The sequence below is a fragment of the Malania oleifera genome, chromosome 1 (genome assembly GCF_029873635.1).
Source record: "Malania oleifera isolate guangnan ecotype guangnan chromosome 1, ASM2987363v1, whole genome shotgun sequence".
NCBI lineage: Eukaryota > Viridiplantae > Streptophyta > Magnoliopsida > Santalales > Ximeniaceae > Malania > Malania oleifera.
Window position 1 is genome coordinate 1,213,548 of NC_080417.1, and position 16,371 is coordinate 1,229,918.

The following is a 16,371-nucleotide window of genomic DNA, read 5'->3' on the forward strand; positions in this document are numbered from 1 at the left end:
AACTCAACATTTTTTTCCTATTATAGAAAGACTATATTTTATATTTTTGCACAAGTTTCACCAAACTATGCTTCATTTAAAATTCTATGAGTTTCTACCTCTCCTTTTGTACAGTTTTGATGTGCACATCTATCATATTATAATAAACCTAGTAAGGACTATATGTTTTCATTAGACACAGCAATTTCTTACAGTGAATGATTGAATGATAGCAACATGACACATTACACGTGACAAGCTGTGCCAATGGTAAGCAGTAGGCAGGTCTCAAAAATCATTTGGACTCCTTTATAAGCATTTCAGTATTATTTAGACCATATCAACTGCTAAACAAATTAAATTTTCTGTGTTTTCCTAGATTCGTAAACAAAACTTCTCTGAGTCTTTTGGTATAACTCATGCACTTTGATAAATAAAAAATAAGAACTGTCATTGGGTAGCTCAATTAGCAAGTAAACAATAGAAATCTGGAAATTCTATTTGTCCATCACTCCTAAATTATGTTCTGTTCACAGAATGCCTATCCCCAGGAATAAAATGGTTATAATATAAGGATTTTCGATAGCTTACAAAAGAAATGTGTTGTCATCACAAAGCAAATGACAATACAAAAAATCTTATAAATCCATACACAAGGAATGAGAAGGGGAACTTAGGCGCAACGGTAAGGTTGTCGCCATGCGACCTGGAGGTCATAGGTTCCAAACATGGAAACAGCCTCTTGCAAAAATGCAAGGTTAGGCTGCGTACTATAGACCCATTATAGTCCGCCCCTTCCTGGGACCCTGCATACACAGGAGCTTTCTGCACCAGGCTACCCTTTATAGAGAAGGAATGACTATTTCTAAATTTCACCATGGGAGTGTCTATACCTATAATATTCCATGTGAAATGGAATAAAACAAACTTCTGAATGAGTAACTTCTTTCTTAAACAATTATATCCCCATATTATTGTTACATTTCCTTCTACTCAAACTTTTGAATGAGTAACTTCTTTTTTAAACAATTATATCCCCATACAATTTTTTTTACGCTTCTTTCTACTCTTAGGATCCACAAACCAAATGTAACGTAAGTTCAGGTTACATTACCCACAAGGCAACTTGAGTCTAGAACCACATGCTAATGTCATTTATGGTTTCCACACTTCAGGTTTTTTGTGATAAAACTCCCTAAACCCCACCCAAAAAGGGTGAATGTTGACTTTTTGAGTCCGATCCCATTTTGATAATGACAAAACACAAATACCTCATCTGTGCATTGAGTACTTGAAATGGTTTATACTTAAAGCAAGCGCATATGGCAAAGGAAAAATGGAAGTCGTAAGGAACATAAAGCTCACACATCTTGGCCCATTCCATGGAGAAGTCAAGAGCAAATGAGTGAAGACGTGTTTTTGTTTCAGTTGTATTATTTTAGATTGTATTTGTAATATGCATGTCTCATAAGATATAGTTGGAAGCTCAAAATAACCAATAGATGGACCCTAGGATGCATGTTTTTCATGACATATATTATACACTTGTCCTAGGTTGGATCGGCATTTTAGAAGCTAAATAAAAGGAAACTCGTCGACTAGCCCCTGGCCTCGTCGATGGATGCATGAAGGCCACTCGTCAATGAATGCATGTTCCCGTCGACAATAAAATACCGAGACCCTAATTTTCTCAGACAACCACTCCTAGTCGAGTCCCTTGGTCCCGTCGACGATCGAGTGTAGGACACTCGTCGACAAGTTCGTCAGGCAAACTAACGCTCCTACGCATAATCGGCAAATTATTTTTTAATTAAAATATCTTTTAATGAAACAACGGTCAGAAAACATCTAGATGCCAAAAGTACTTATAAATATCAACATCTAGTTTGCAAGCTTTTGCCTACAATCTATTGCATTCAGACATCTTTGGGCATTCTCTCAATTTTCAAACAGCATTGGTATTGAGGTTTGATAAACAAGTTTTATCTTTGAGTATTCAGATCTTCATCTCAAAAGTTTTTCTTCTCTCATATTTTTATATTTAATATTTTATTGAGAACAAGAACCCTAGGTTTCCAGATATCCATTGTTTGAAAAATCTTTTGGGAAAAGTTTTATACTAAGGCTAAAATCTTTGAAGCATTCACTTTTTTTTTTTACTCAAAAGATTTTCTACTATCTTATTTTTGCAAAAGCTAGTTGTGAGCAAACCCTAGATTCTCCAACACATATTATTTGAAAAATCAATTTTTGGAGATATATTTTATTGGGCTTAGATCTTTGAAGAAATTCATTATACATATTTTTATACAAAGATCATAATTTTTATTACAAACATCATATTGAGAAAAACACATCTACTCTATTGAGCTTCAAGTTATATTTTGTAAGTTTGTTTAGGATTTCATTGTACTCATTAGCTTGTTAAGAAGCATTAGAGTGTATCCAATATTATTTGTCATTACTTGTATTGACAATTCGGGTTGTGAACCGGGAGGAGGAAGTTGTGTCTCTTGTAAGCAACGGATTGTAACAGAAAGCTCTGCCCAAGTTTAAGGAGCGGATTAGTAGAATCCTTGGGTAGTTTGCCCAAGGCGAGGGTGTAGGCCAGGTTGGCCGAACCTCGTAAAAATCTCATGTTTGCATCTCTCTTCCCTTATCTCTTTTTATTTCTGCTTGCGTTTGATTATTTATTTCATATTTGCATATTGTGTATGTCTTAAATAATTCCTGTACTTGAGATTGATTGGATAATACTGAATTGTATATCTCCTAACTTGTGATTGTTTGGTTGGATTTTCAAAATTAGGACTTAAAGACATAAAAGTTTAAAAATACCCAATTCACCCTCCCGTCTTGGGATTATACCTAAATTCACATTTGGTATCAGAGTCTCATTGTATAGACTTAACTGTTTTTTGTAAAAGATCGCAATGGCTCACGTAGGTGTATCCCCGTTCAGTGAGAGACGATCTTATTCTAGTCCACCAATATTTTGTGGTGAAAATTTCTCGGTTTGGAAACTAAAAATGAGTATTTTTATAAAATCAATGGATTGGAAGGCTTGGCAGGCAATAGTTAAAGGAATTTGTATGCCTACAAATGAAAATGATACTAGTTTAATGCATGCTAACTCTAATGCCATGGATATGTTATATCGTGCTTTAAGTTCTAATATTTTTCATGAAATCATGGTATGTAAATGTGCGAGAGATATCTGGGAAGAGCTTGAAAAGAGATATGAAAGATCCGAAAAGAAGGAGACCACCACTCCGGAAGCTTCAAGTTCAAATAATAAAGTGGTGGCAAAATATGAACAAACTGAATTAGTTGAAGAGGTACATGCATCTCAGCCTATTTTAGTTAATGATTCATTTATTGATTCATGTGATGATTTTTGCGATAAATCTTATGAAAAATCAAGTGATGAATCTTGCGTTATATTGTGTAATGAATCATGTGTTAAATCATCTGTTGATAATTCTGATAATGATGTTTCAAGTGATAATTTTAGTGAAAAATCTTGTATTGAATCTTGTGATAAATTTGTTGATAAAAGCATGCCCTCTAACGTTAAACTAGAAATTGCCTCATTTGAAATACATAAATTTCTAGTTAGGATGTCCAAGAAGAAATCATTTTTGAAAAATGTCAATAAAAAGCTAGCAAAACATCTAGAAGAATTAAGAGATTATCATGCTAGTCTAGAAAAGATGAGGATCAAAAAGATATTGAAAATTACTTGCATAGATGGAAATATTGTGGATGATTCTAGAATTACAAATGAAAAGAATAATCATAATAAACCCTTAGGAGTTAAACGAAATAAATATTTCAAAAAGGGTTCGCCTCATAAACCCCATAGTTATTTTTATGATTTTTCAAGTAAAAATAAAATAAATACACAGTCTTTCACATGTATCTAAAGTTTGTCTTTATTGTGAAAGAAAAGGGCACATCTGGTTTACTTGCTTATTTAAAGGTGCCTGAGGCGTAGATAAGAAAATGATATGGGTAGTTAGCAAAGCAAACGCCTTATGACCTAAGGAAAAATGGGCTCCAATTGAAATTACATAATTGTTCAATCCTTCCTTAGTTCTCAAGGTTTAGGGGTTGTAATGATTGTTAGCTTGGGAAGTGTTTAGGGCTTAAAATGTAAAAACCTAATATATGCATCCACTATACAAAATTTTGTATACTAAGAATCTTAGATAATCAAGCCAATGTGAAATCTTAAGTAAAATATCCAATTTGAACTTAATACATATATACATCATATTGATTGGGTAAGGTATGAAAACATTGGCTATAGCCTGCTTAAGAAAAATCCACGTCCAAATGGACATAAGCATGTTCGCTTCATGCATAATTCTTATTGCTTAACCTATGCTTAAATGTGAAAATCTTAAGTTAAGCATATTTTGTCCATTGCACAATGTTGAGCTTTAGGGAATCCACCTTGTTATATATCATCTTATCCTAAACCCATCTTGGAAGCCTTAATGCCTTGATAAAAAATTTAGTCATCACTCTAGGCTTAAGCACTAACTATCATAAGTTCCATATTTATTAAGTGCTTATTAAAAGACATCCTCCATAATCAAATCAGGGACAACTCTCTAAGGGATTCAAGTTGTTCATCAAGACAAATTAAAATATTTCCTTTGTGCTTAAAATACAAAACTCTCAATTCATAAGATAAGAGGCAAAATAGGCTTAGGACTCTAAATAAATATTGTTTGTGACTTTTTGGTCCTCTAAGCCAAAGCATGACAAGCCAAGTTTGTATCATTGAAAAATTTAGGGCACTTGGCTAAGAAATTATAAAATGAAAAAGGCATTAAATGAGTTGAGTGCATAACTCAGGGGGAGCGTTTATCTTTCATGGTTATAAATTAAAATGTTCTCTTGATATTATATCATATTTTATGCCTATATGCCAACATGCTTTGTGAGACCGACAAATCACTATCCATACATTGCTAAATGTTTAGATGTTTTTGATGGATAGTTAACTATTTTATAGCATGATTTATTATTTGAGCTACTAAAATGCATGTTTGCATTGAATGTCACCTGCATTGAGGATGCAGGGATGTGAATTGCATGCTGGTAGTGGATTATAGGTTGTTACATGTTTTATATCAATTATTTGTTGAAAACAACCAGATTTCAAAGCAAGTTCTATGGGAAAATGTCCAATTTATAGACGGCATACTACCAAAATTTCTTTAGAATTTTCCCCAAAATAAAATCATGTGCTAAAAATGATTATGATAAAATCAATGTTAAAATGTTTTTGAAAGGATGAGTGAAAATTAAATGAATATTAAATTTCATCCTTACATAATCATCGGATATTTAGGTGAGCTAAGTTTCATCCCTACAGAAAGAGCATAAATGACTCACATGCATCACTTCGCTTTTCGAATATTGAGGCTCTTCTGAAAAACCTTGAACATCATATCCAATTCTTAAAGGTTTATAACAAATATGGATTTTTCTAGGTTATGAACATTATTATATGCCTTAATATCTATTTCTAATGCATTTTTCGCCTATAGGGACGACTATACTGATCGGGGATAAATATAGTTAACAAATATTCAGTATAGTTGTGTAGAAAGTTTCAAAACGATTGCTTATACTAGTTCGCACTCTAAATGAAATTAATCCTTGATCAGTATAAACATTTCATTTCATCTAAGCAAATACTCAAATCAATAGGGGGAGCATCCAAAATTAGTTTCCATCTTGGTTTCCTCACCAACATAGGCTTAGATCAACTTTGAATTCGCTATGACATGTGCTAAATTGTAATGTTTCTATTGAACACTTCAAGTGAAAATATATTATTGTGCCACAAGCTTTTTGGATTTGCCATATGATCTTGTATTTAGATTGTCTATCTTTAAGATCCATATGGTTGCATTTTTTGGTTATATTATGAATTGTGATTAAATGCTTAACCAGGAAAATGTTGCTTGCTTAATCTTGTTTATTAAAGTTTCTTGTTCAGCAAGCATCGTCCCCGGTGCTTTTTGAAAAACCTGAAGGGGATATTTGTATTATGGCAAGAAATACTTTCAAAGTTAAAATTCTTTATATCTTACCTTATTATTTATTTATTTATATATATATATATATATCTTACCTTATTATTTATATATAAATATATATATATTTTAATAACTGGTTCGTTGATTATATATTTCTTTTTTAGCAAGCATCGATCCCGGTACTTTTTGAAAAGCCTGAAGGGGATATTTGTATTATGGCAAGAAATACTTTCAAAGTTAAAATTCTTTATATCTTACCTTATTATTTATTTATATATATATATATATATTTTAATAACTGGTTCGTTGATTATATATGAAAATGCATGCAAACTAGTTAGACTAAAATTATTCACAAACCTACTCTTTGCCATCATATGCCGCATATTCTGAACTCCCTTTTTTTTTTTGCAAGTCTTATGTATTGTTTGAACTACAATGGTTTGTCGATTATTTCTGGTCTAACCTTGTTTAACATGTCATTTTAATCTTTTAAAGGTCAATTATACTACTTTTATGAGCTTCAATGCCAAAAAGAGGGAGAATTTTTCAAAAGTGGGGAGAGCTTTTCTGAGCTAACTTAAAATTATTTCAAAAGGGGGAGTTATTTTTTTAAAGCTAAGGAATTTTTTACTTAAATTGTTTTACACTTAACTTAACCCTTTTGTTGATGCCAAAAGGGGGAGAGGATTGCTGAGCAAAATGATAAATTTTATTACACTCTTTGCGTTTTAAATGAGCTATAAATTTTAAATGAGATATGTGTAAATGCTTTATTGCTAAATCTAGATGCATATTGAGCTGAACTCAAAATTTTCAACTTGAAATATTTCAATGTCTTCTCTTTGGATATGATTAAATTACAATGTCTATGCATTTTGCTTTCGTGTTCGTCATCATCAAAAAGGGGGAAATTGTTGACTTTTTGAGTCCGATCCCGTTTTAATAATGACAAAACACAAATATCTCATCTGTGAATTTAGTACTTGAACAGGTTTATACTTCAAGCACGCACATATGGCAAAGGAAAAATGGAAGTCGTAAGGAACATAAAGTTCACATATTTTGGCCCATTCCATGGAGAATTCAAGAGCAAATGAGTGAAGACGTGTTTTTATTTCAGTTGTAACCAATAGACAGATCCTAGGATGCATGTTTTTCATGACATATTCATATGCACTTGTCCTAGGTTGGATCGGCATTTTAGAGACTGAATAATAGGGAACTCGTTGACTAGTCCCTTGGCCTCGTCGACGAATGCATGTTCCCGTCGACGATAAAATACCAATACCCTAATTTTCTCAGACAACCACTCCTTGCCGAGTCCCCTAGTCCCGTCGACGATTGAGTGCAGGACACTCGTTGACTAGTGTGTCCACTAATCGACGAGTCCATCGGGCAAACTAATGCTTCTACACATAATCGGCGAATTATTTTTTAATTAAAATATCTTTTAATGATCCAATGGTCAAAAAACATCTAGATGCCGAAAGTACTTACAAATATCAACCCTAAAACCTAGTTTGCAAGCTTTTGCCTGCAATCTATCGCATTCAGATATCTTTGGGCATTCTCTCAGTTTTCTAAGGGCATTCACATACATATCTTGCAAACATCTTTGGTATTGAAGTTTGATAAACAAGTTTTATCTTTGAGCATTCAGATCTTCATCTCAAAAGTTTTTATTCCCTCATATTTTAATATTTAATATTTTATTGAGAGCAAGAACCCTAAGTTTCCAGATAACCATTGTTTGAAAAATCTTTTGGGAAAAGTTTTATACTAAGGCTTATATATTTAAAGCATTCACTTTTATATATTTACTCAAAGATTTTCTACTATCTTATTTCTGCAAAAGCTAGCTGTGAGCAAACCCTAGATTCTCCAACACATTTTATTTAAAAAATCAATTTTTGGAGATATATCTTATTGGGCTTAGATCTTTGAAGAAATTCATTATACATATTTTTATAAAAAGATCATAATCTCTATTACAAACATCATATTGAGAAAAACACATCTACTCTATTGAACTTCAAGTTATATCTTGTGAGTCTGTTTTGGATTTCATTGTACTCATTAGCTTGTTGAGAAGCATCAGAGTGTATCCAAAATTATTTGTCATTACTTGTATTGACAGTTCGGGTTGTGAACTGGGAGGAGAAAGTTGTGCCTCTTGTAAGCAGCGGATTGTAACGGGAAGCTCCACCCAAGTTTACAAAGTGGATTAGTAGAATCCTTGGGTAGTTTGCCCAAGGCGAGGACGCAGGCCAGGTTGGCCGAACCTCGTAAAAATCTCGTGTTTGCATCTCTCTTCCCTTATCTCTTTTTATTTCCGCTTGCGTTTGATTATTTATTTCATATTTGCATATTGTGTATGTCTTAAATAATTCCTGTACTTGAGATTGATTGGGTAATACTAAATTGTATATCTCCTAACTTGTGATTGTTTGGTTGGATTTTCAAAATTAGGACTTAAAGACATAGAGTTTTAAAAATACCCAATTCACCCCCCCCCCCTCTTGGGATTACACCTAAATTCACAGTGAACTTAGTTTTACCATGTCATTCATCACATGCTACTCCATTCATTATTTGAAGCATCAACTACCGATTCATCATATTGCCACTCAAAGCAACAACAGCCAAACCAAATTATATAAATTTACATGAGAAGAGAACTTAATTTCATTTTTATCTAATAGCATCAAACTTAATATTTAATATTCAAAACCTTTAATGCAAATGTTTGACAACATCAAGAGACTAAAAATATGTAAATGTAAATGCTATGGCTCACCAGCCTTAAAAAATAAGCAACGGATCATGTAGAAGCGACTAAGAATCAGAATTAAAAATCAGATGGGAGCAGAATGTGGTAGTACTCACCAGTTCCTGCATCTTGGTGCGGTAGAACTCAGTCTTCTCTCTAGAATCTAGCATCTCCTTTTCTAATTCTTCTACCTTCAATTTTATGGGGGTTGGAATTAGATAGAAGTTAATTGGAGTACTATTCTCAATGCTTTCAGTCAAAAGTTTCAACAGAAGGTAATTTAGTGTCACAGCATGCCACGTCTTAAAAAGAAATAAGGTGCTCCATTGAAGCCTAGAAGGACTACAACAGTTAACATCACCAAATAGTTGATAGAGAGACAAGCCTAACAACACCATTCATTAGTTTTAACACCATTCATCAGTTACTTGGATCTTATCATATGAAAAATAAAAAATGACAATAATAATGTCTATGCTGCCACCCCCTTTTATTATGAAGCCATTTTTCTGCTCAAATGTTTACAACCCACTGCCTTCCACTAGGTCAAACGATTTGTAGAATTAAATTGCTTTAATGGCATACTGAAGATGAATTTTAATAAAATCTTGCTCAGGAATTAGAAGCTGTATAGGAATAGTACTCTCGAAATCTAATTCTTTGGAGTCTAGGAAGGATTAGGTTATTTAAATAAAACCCCTGTTTTCCTTTCCCAGTCTTCTTTCTTCCAATACTCATTACCCCAACACAGACAGACACACACATAGAGAACATGATGTAAAACAAAAAAGAAATGAGAGATTTTCCAGGAGTTGGAGGTACCAGGACTAGAGGACTAACAAATGTCGGTAAGAATAGCACCAAAAGAGAGAGAGAGAGAGAGAGAGAGAGAATCATAATGACACGCTGGCCAAAAATCATAATCCAGTGCTTATCTTACATCTCACACTTCCAGGCCATATAGCTACCCAAGCAGTGATGGTTTCCAGCTTCATATAAAACTGATTTATCAATGCACTAAAGATATCCTGCCATATTATCTCTTTTCATTCACTTTTTTTTAAAAAAAATTATTTGGCATAATTTGCCACAACCTGTCAAGGGTTCACATCTCCAAAAGCTTTTTGTCTAGTGAAATTGTTGGTTTAAATTTTCAAAACTGGGTAAGAAGCTATAGCATAACTACTAGTGCAGATTTCCAGGAAACATGTAATACTAACAAATTTAAATTTGCACGTCCTTCTCAATAAGTAGCTGTAAATTTGTAATATACCCCAAATACCTTTTTCTATTTTCTTCCCCTTGTTTTCACTTTTTCCCCTGGATCAGTTCTAAAATGAAATAGAGGAATCTCACAGTGGAAATAATGTTCCCAAGCTCCATCTGTTTAGCATCCCTCTCCCTGTACTGCACTTATAATCTAAGACCTGATTTCTCTGGAGGAGATGGAAAGTTCTCTAATGGAGCATAAATTTCCAGGCAGCCTAACAGAAACCAAGGTGATTAATGGTGTCCAATTTCTCATACAATTTGAATACCTATATCAAAAGCAAATACAAGCAAGAGACTAAAAAGCTAATGTGAGATTTTAAGAAGCAGATGACGAGAGAGAGAAAGAAACAGAAAGTGCCTTTTTATCTGCCTCGGTAGCCTCCTGGAATTTTGAGTTAAGTGAATTCTGCTCCTCTTTACTAAGTTGATCCACAAGATGCTTCTCCAACACGGGAACTCTAGATTTTTTCTGCGGACTGGGCTGCACAACTGCATCAGCCGGTGGAGTGGAAATTTGACTCGGTGGCCTTACAGCAGCAGTGCTTGTAATTGACCATGCACCAGTCGGCCCCTGTGGTTGTTGCAAACCTATTCAATAATAGAAAAAAAAAATATGAAACAACTGCATGCATAGGTGAAATGATATTAGAATATCTAAATGCAACCCCAGGATTTGGGGGGGATTTGGAAAAGCATACCAGGAGTGGATCCCCAACTTGCATTGGCATATGCAGCTGTAGGTTGACCAGTGGTGCGTAATAGGGTCTCATCAAACATGACACTGTTTGGAAGCACAGGAGGAAGAGAGCGGCCCTCCCTGTACCGCTCCATCAAATAAAGTGCAAAACAGAACTCTCTCAAAGAGAGCATGCTGTCATTGTCTTGATCAGATAAGTCCCAGACCTGCTTTAAAACCTCTGAAACATGAACAGTTGCAGCATAATGAACACAATGTGCAATAGGATTATAATACTTGCATCGGCTAGGGAAAAAAATGCAATAAATTGTCAAGATGCACCCAGTGGTTGGTGAAGTCTTTGGCGTACTTGTTAATAGTTATTTAGTCATTTAGCATTATATTATGTGTTAGAGTTATGTTAGTAAGTCTGAGTTAGTAAGGACGTTCATTGGTATTGTACTTGACATATATTATAAATAGAGGAAGAGACCTATCATCGAAGTTAGGTCTTCCATTTACCCAATTATTCAACATGGTACTAGAGCACGATTCTGAAACCTAAACCCTAATTGTTACGACCACCATCAAAACAGACGCCTAAAACCCTAAATCCACTGCATGTCTATCATCATAAAAGAATTTCCAGCAACACTATAGCCCTAGAAAACAGCCAGAAGCTACCAGAAGTCAGACCAGTCACTGGAAATTTCCTGAGCAACACTACCAGTTCATGGACACAAAGTCTACTATAGATTTTGCCAAAAAAAAAACCACAATAGTCACCCAGAGACACTGCCGATCTGCCCCCAACTGAAATCCCATCTCCAGGCAGTACGCCATGTGCCCTCACACCAGTCAAAGGCTACCAGGGCTGACGCGTGAAGCTATTTTCAGGCATGTTTTTGGCCTGAATTCATCCAGCAGTGCTCGAATCCCTCTATGCGCATATTAATGGAGTTTTTCGTGATGTTTTTTGTCCAAAGATCTCACCTTTTTTAATTTCTTATGTGCGGCACCTGAGGAGTGTTGTTTGATGCTTCGTGAAGCTGTTTGTCAATAGTTACTGAGTTTATTGGGTCTGAAACAGTGGGATTTGCTGTGTTTCTGATTCAATGTTTTAATTACTTCCATAGGCCAAATTATCAAGCTGTTGGACATGTGTTTTGAATCCAATTTTTTTGTACCATGCACTCGTGGTAATCCATTGGTTGTTGTTCAGTGTTAGTGAAGGCCATTGGTGACTCTCTTGGAGCAGTGGTAGTGTTCACAATCTCACAATCTGTTTTTGTGAGGTTTGTTGGTGATTTAACCATGGTAGTTTTGGTGGTTCACCTCTCCAATTGTTCCAGTGCTGTGTTGGTTTCTTGGGGCTGTGCCTGAGTTTCTTGGTGCTATGGCAGCCTTGTACTGATTTATTTGTGGCTTTCGTCCATGGTGGGTCACCTTGGTCATGGCTTTTTTTAGTTGTTCCAACAATTAATATTGTTATCATTGGTCTATGTTTGAGAGTGTTGGGATGGAGTTTGCAAATCCCAGAAGTATGGTTCCCTCATTAGTCACTTGGTTGAGTGAACCGCGTGTGACTATATCAGAGGAGTATTATTCAAGGTTTCTACAGTATCAATCGTCTCAACAAGCATCTAATCGCATTGCATCTTTTGCCCAAAAAGGTAATCCTACAGTCTTATGTCATTTGGTATCTTTCCCACTAGTCCTTGGGTAATTGATTCTGCTACCACTGACCATATAACACATGCAACCAACTTATTTTCTGGCCTCCAATATCTTAAAAATCTACCTCAAGTTACCATTGCTATGGGTCCACTAATGCTATTAAGGGGATAGACCAGTAAATCCTACTCCTTCTATCTCTCTTTCTTCTATCTCATACATTCCTAAATCCCCTTTCATTCTCATGTCAGTTAGTAAACTTGCATAGTCACTAAACTGTTTTGTTACTTTGTTCATGAGGTTCGTGGCCTAAACTACATTGAGCTGCTTTCTCCTCCCATTGCCTGCACAACCGCAGCTACACACTCAAATCCATTCTCGCCTTGGTCATTCATCCTTGGACAAGTTGAAAAAGCAAGTTCCTAAATTCAATTGTGTATAATCTTGAGTGTGAGTCTTGTCAATTTGGAAAACATCATCGTGTTCCCTTTTCTTTTCGGATCGACAAACGGGTGGTTAATCCTTTCATGCTAGTAAATTCCGATATTTGGGGTCCTAGTCGTATCACGTCGTAATTGAGGTTTCAGTACTTTGTTACATTTGTTGATAACTACTCTAGGATGACTTGGTTATATTAATGAAAGATCTTTCTAAGTTGTTTAATATCTTTTGTGTCTTCTGTTTTCAAATAAAGATTCAATTTGATATGCCAGTTAGGATACTTCGTAGTGATAATGCTAAAGAGTACTTCAGTACCCAATTCACTACCTCTATGACTAATTCTGGTATGATCCAAGAGTCCTCTTGTGCCCACAGTCCACAACAAAATAGAGTTGCAGAGCAGAAAAACAGACATTCTTGATGTCACTTGTACTCTATTGCATCAAATGAATGTCCTCGAAGATTTTTGGAGTGATGATGTGCTCACAACTTGCTCCCTCATCAATAAAATGCTATCCTCTATCCTTGGTAGTAAAATCCCATATTTAGTTATCTTCCCTAAGACTCCTTTGTTCTCCTTTCCTCCTTATACATTCAGTTGTGTTTTTTGTCCATTAGTTAACTCTAGGAAAAGATAAGTTGGATCCTCGTGCTATCAAATGTATTTTTCTAAGCTATTCCTATACTCAAAAGGGATATTGATGTTATAGCCCCACTTTACATCGATTCTTTGTCTTTGTTGATGTCACCATTTTAGAGTCTACACCATACTACTCTAATTCCTTGAGTTCTGTTGACCTTGATGAGTCTCTTCCTTTGCCTTGCCTTCTAGATCCCAACCTATTATTTGTGGCCAATCCTCCTACATCTTCATCCAATTCGAGTCCTTCTCGTCACTTGAATCATCCCAATTTGCAAGTATACACACAATGACTGAAGGGAGGAGAGCCTCCTCCAGCCTTTACTACTGCGCCTCTAGTTCCCTCGTCAAATGATCTTATTTCCATTGATGTTAATCCTCCTATAGCCGTTCGGAAAGGTAAATGCACTTGTACCAAACATCCAATCTTTAATTTTGTTATGATTTTTTTGTCACCCTCGTATTACTGTTTTATTAGTACTCTGTCTTTTGTTGCTTTTCCAAAATCTATCTCTGAAGCCCTTCCCCTTCTGGGTGGAGGACTGCAACGGTTGAAGAGATGCATGCAGTATATAATAATGGCACTTGGAATTTGGTATCTCTTCCTTCCAATAAGTCTGTGGTTGGTTGTCATTGGGAGTACAGTGTGAAAGTCAATCCCGATGGTTTTATGGCTCATTTGAAGGCCCGCCTTGTTGCTAAGGCATATATACTCATATGTATGGTTTAGATTATTAGGACACATTCTCTCCGGTCGCTAAACTTGCCTCAGTATGTTTGTTCATCTCTTTAGCCACTACTTGTCATTGGCCTATACATCAATGAGATGTGAAGAATGCTTTCTTACATGGTGATCTTCATGAGGAGATATATAAGGAGCAATCATCTGGGTTTGTTGCTCAGGGGGAGTCAAGCTCAATGTGTCAGCTTAAGAAATCATTATATGGACAAAAATAATCTCCCATGGCATGGTTTGACTGATTTAGTGTTTTAATGCTTGAGTTTGGCTTCCGATGTTGTGTAGTAGATCACTTTATATTTTATCATCATTGTCCATCTGCTAGGATTTTCCTTGTTGTGCATGTCGATGACATTGTGATCATTAGCGACGATGATCAAGGCATCTACGACCTAAAGCTTTTCCTACAAAGTAAGTTTCAGACCAAGGACTTAGGACCATGGTCTTAAATTTCCATGAAATTATCGAAATTTCCGTCGAAATTTCCGGTTTCCGTCACCCTCGAAATTGAAATGGCAGTCGTTTTCCATCTTGTATAATATCCGTCGAAATTTCAACAAATCATTCGAAATTTATTGAAATCTCGAAATTTTAGCAAAACTTGTCGAAATTTGAACTATGCAATGAAATTTCCCGAAATGCAAATGAGAGATTTTGGAGTTAAGTGAAATTTCTCTCTTAATTTATTTTATTTATTTTTATCGAAACAAAATATTATTACAAGTGCTTTTGAAATTTATGAAAAAGTAAATTTACAACAACATTTTATTTAACCATTCATGTCTAAATTAACTAATCACTAAATATGTTTAATGGACATTATCTTACAAATATGTTTGATGCACATATTATATTACAACTTCTCCACCTCATAGATAACATAGATGTATTTACTTGTAATGTATTAGTCCTAAAACTTAAATTGTTGGTCTATTAATCATTTCTAAAGCTTTATAAAATAATTCCATGCTTACTACTTATTTCCATAATTTTTTCAAATCAAAATCAAAATTTTCGTCGAAATTTCTGTACTTTTGGAGCTTCAAAATATGAGTCGAAAACGAAATTTAAGACCTTGCTTAGGACCATTGAAGTATTTCTTGGGTACAGAGAATCAAGATCTTGAACGGGAACTGGTTTGTAACAAAGGAAGTACATTCTTGATATTTTATATGAGACGAGGCTATTGGGATCCAAACTTGTTGATACACCCATGGATCCCAATAGTAAGTTATTGCCAGATACAAAAAATTTATTGCCTAACCTAGGACAGTACTGGAGACTTGTTGGAAAGTTGATTATCTCACAGTCACTCGACCAAATATATCCTTCACAACAAGTGTTGTGAGTCAGTTACTCGATTCCCTGAGAACAAGTCATTGGGATATGTAATTCACATGTTAAGATATCTCAAAGGTGCACCAAGGAGAGGTCTCTTATATCAAGATCAAGGTTACATGCATATTCAAGGATATAAAGATGTAGATTGAGTTGGGTCGCCTTACCCGACTGCAGATCCACAACTGGGTGTTGTATCTTTGTCGATGGTAATTTGGTGTCATGGAAAAGTAAGAAAGAAATTATGGTGACTAGGTCAAGTGTTGAGACAAAAAATAGGACTATGGTGCACACTACATATGAACTGTTTGGTTGAACAACATGTAGAAAGAACTTGGTTTTCCACATTCTCAGCCTATGGAATTGATGTGTGATAATCGAGCTACTATTCATACAGCCTTCGACCCAGTCATCCATGAACTGAAAAAGCATATTGAAGTTGATTATCACTTTATTGAGGAGAAACTTGTACAGAAGCTCATTACAACCACTCATTTGAAATTTCAGTTTGATGATTTGTTCACTAAAGCCTTGGGAGGTACTCATGTGAAATTCATTTGTAACAAGCTAGGAGCATATGATATATATGCTTCAGCTTGAGGGGGAGTGTTAATGGTTATTTAGTCATTTAGCATTATTATGTGTGATTTTTGCAATCCTGTAGACTCTTTAGCAAGATATGAATGCTAGAACCTCCAAGGGTAGATCTAGCACTCCTACCTTATTATGGGATACAATGATGTTTTTTTTTTCTTCGTAGCAAAAGAAATTCATTACATA

General features: G+C 35.1%; 1 protein-coding gene across 3 annotated transcripts in view; it reads right to left on the reverse strand.

Moving 5' to 3' along the window:
* Positions 1–16,371, reverse strand: part of LOC131151482 (uncharacterized) — a 56,732-nt gene that overhangs the window by 12,118 nt on the left and 28,243 nt on the right. For all 3 annotated transcript variants that reach the window (XM_058102736.1, XM_058102730.1, XM_058102724.1), the window contains exons 4-6: positions 10,782–11,000; positions 10,442–10,671; positions 8,928–9,002 (exon numbers count right to left, since the gene is read on the reverse strand). In XM_058102736.1, the coding sequence (XP_057958719.1) occupies positions 8,928–9,002; positions 10,442–10,671; positions 10,782–11,000 (524 nt within the window). The remainder of the gene's footprint in view (positions 1–8,927; positions 9,003–10,441; positions 10,672–10,781; positions 11,001–16,371) is intronic.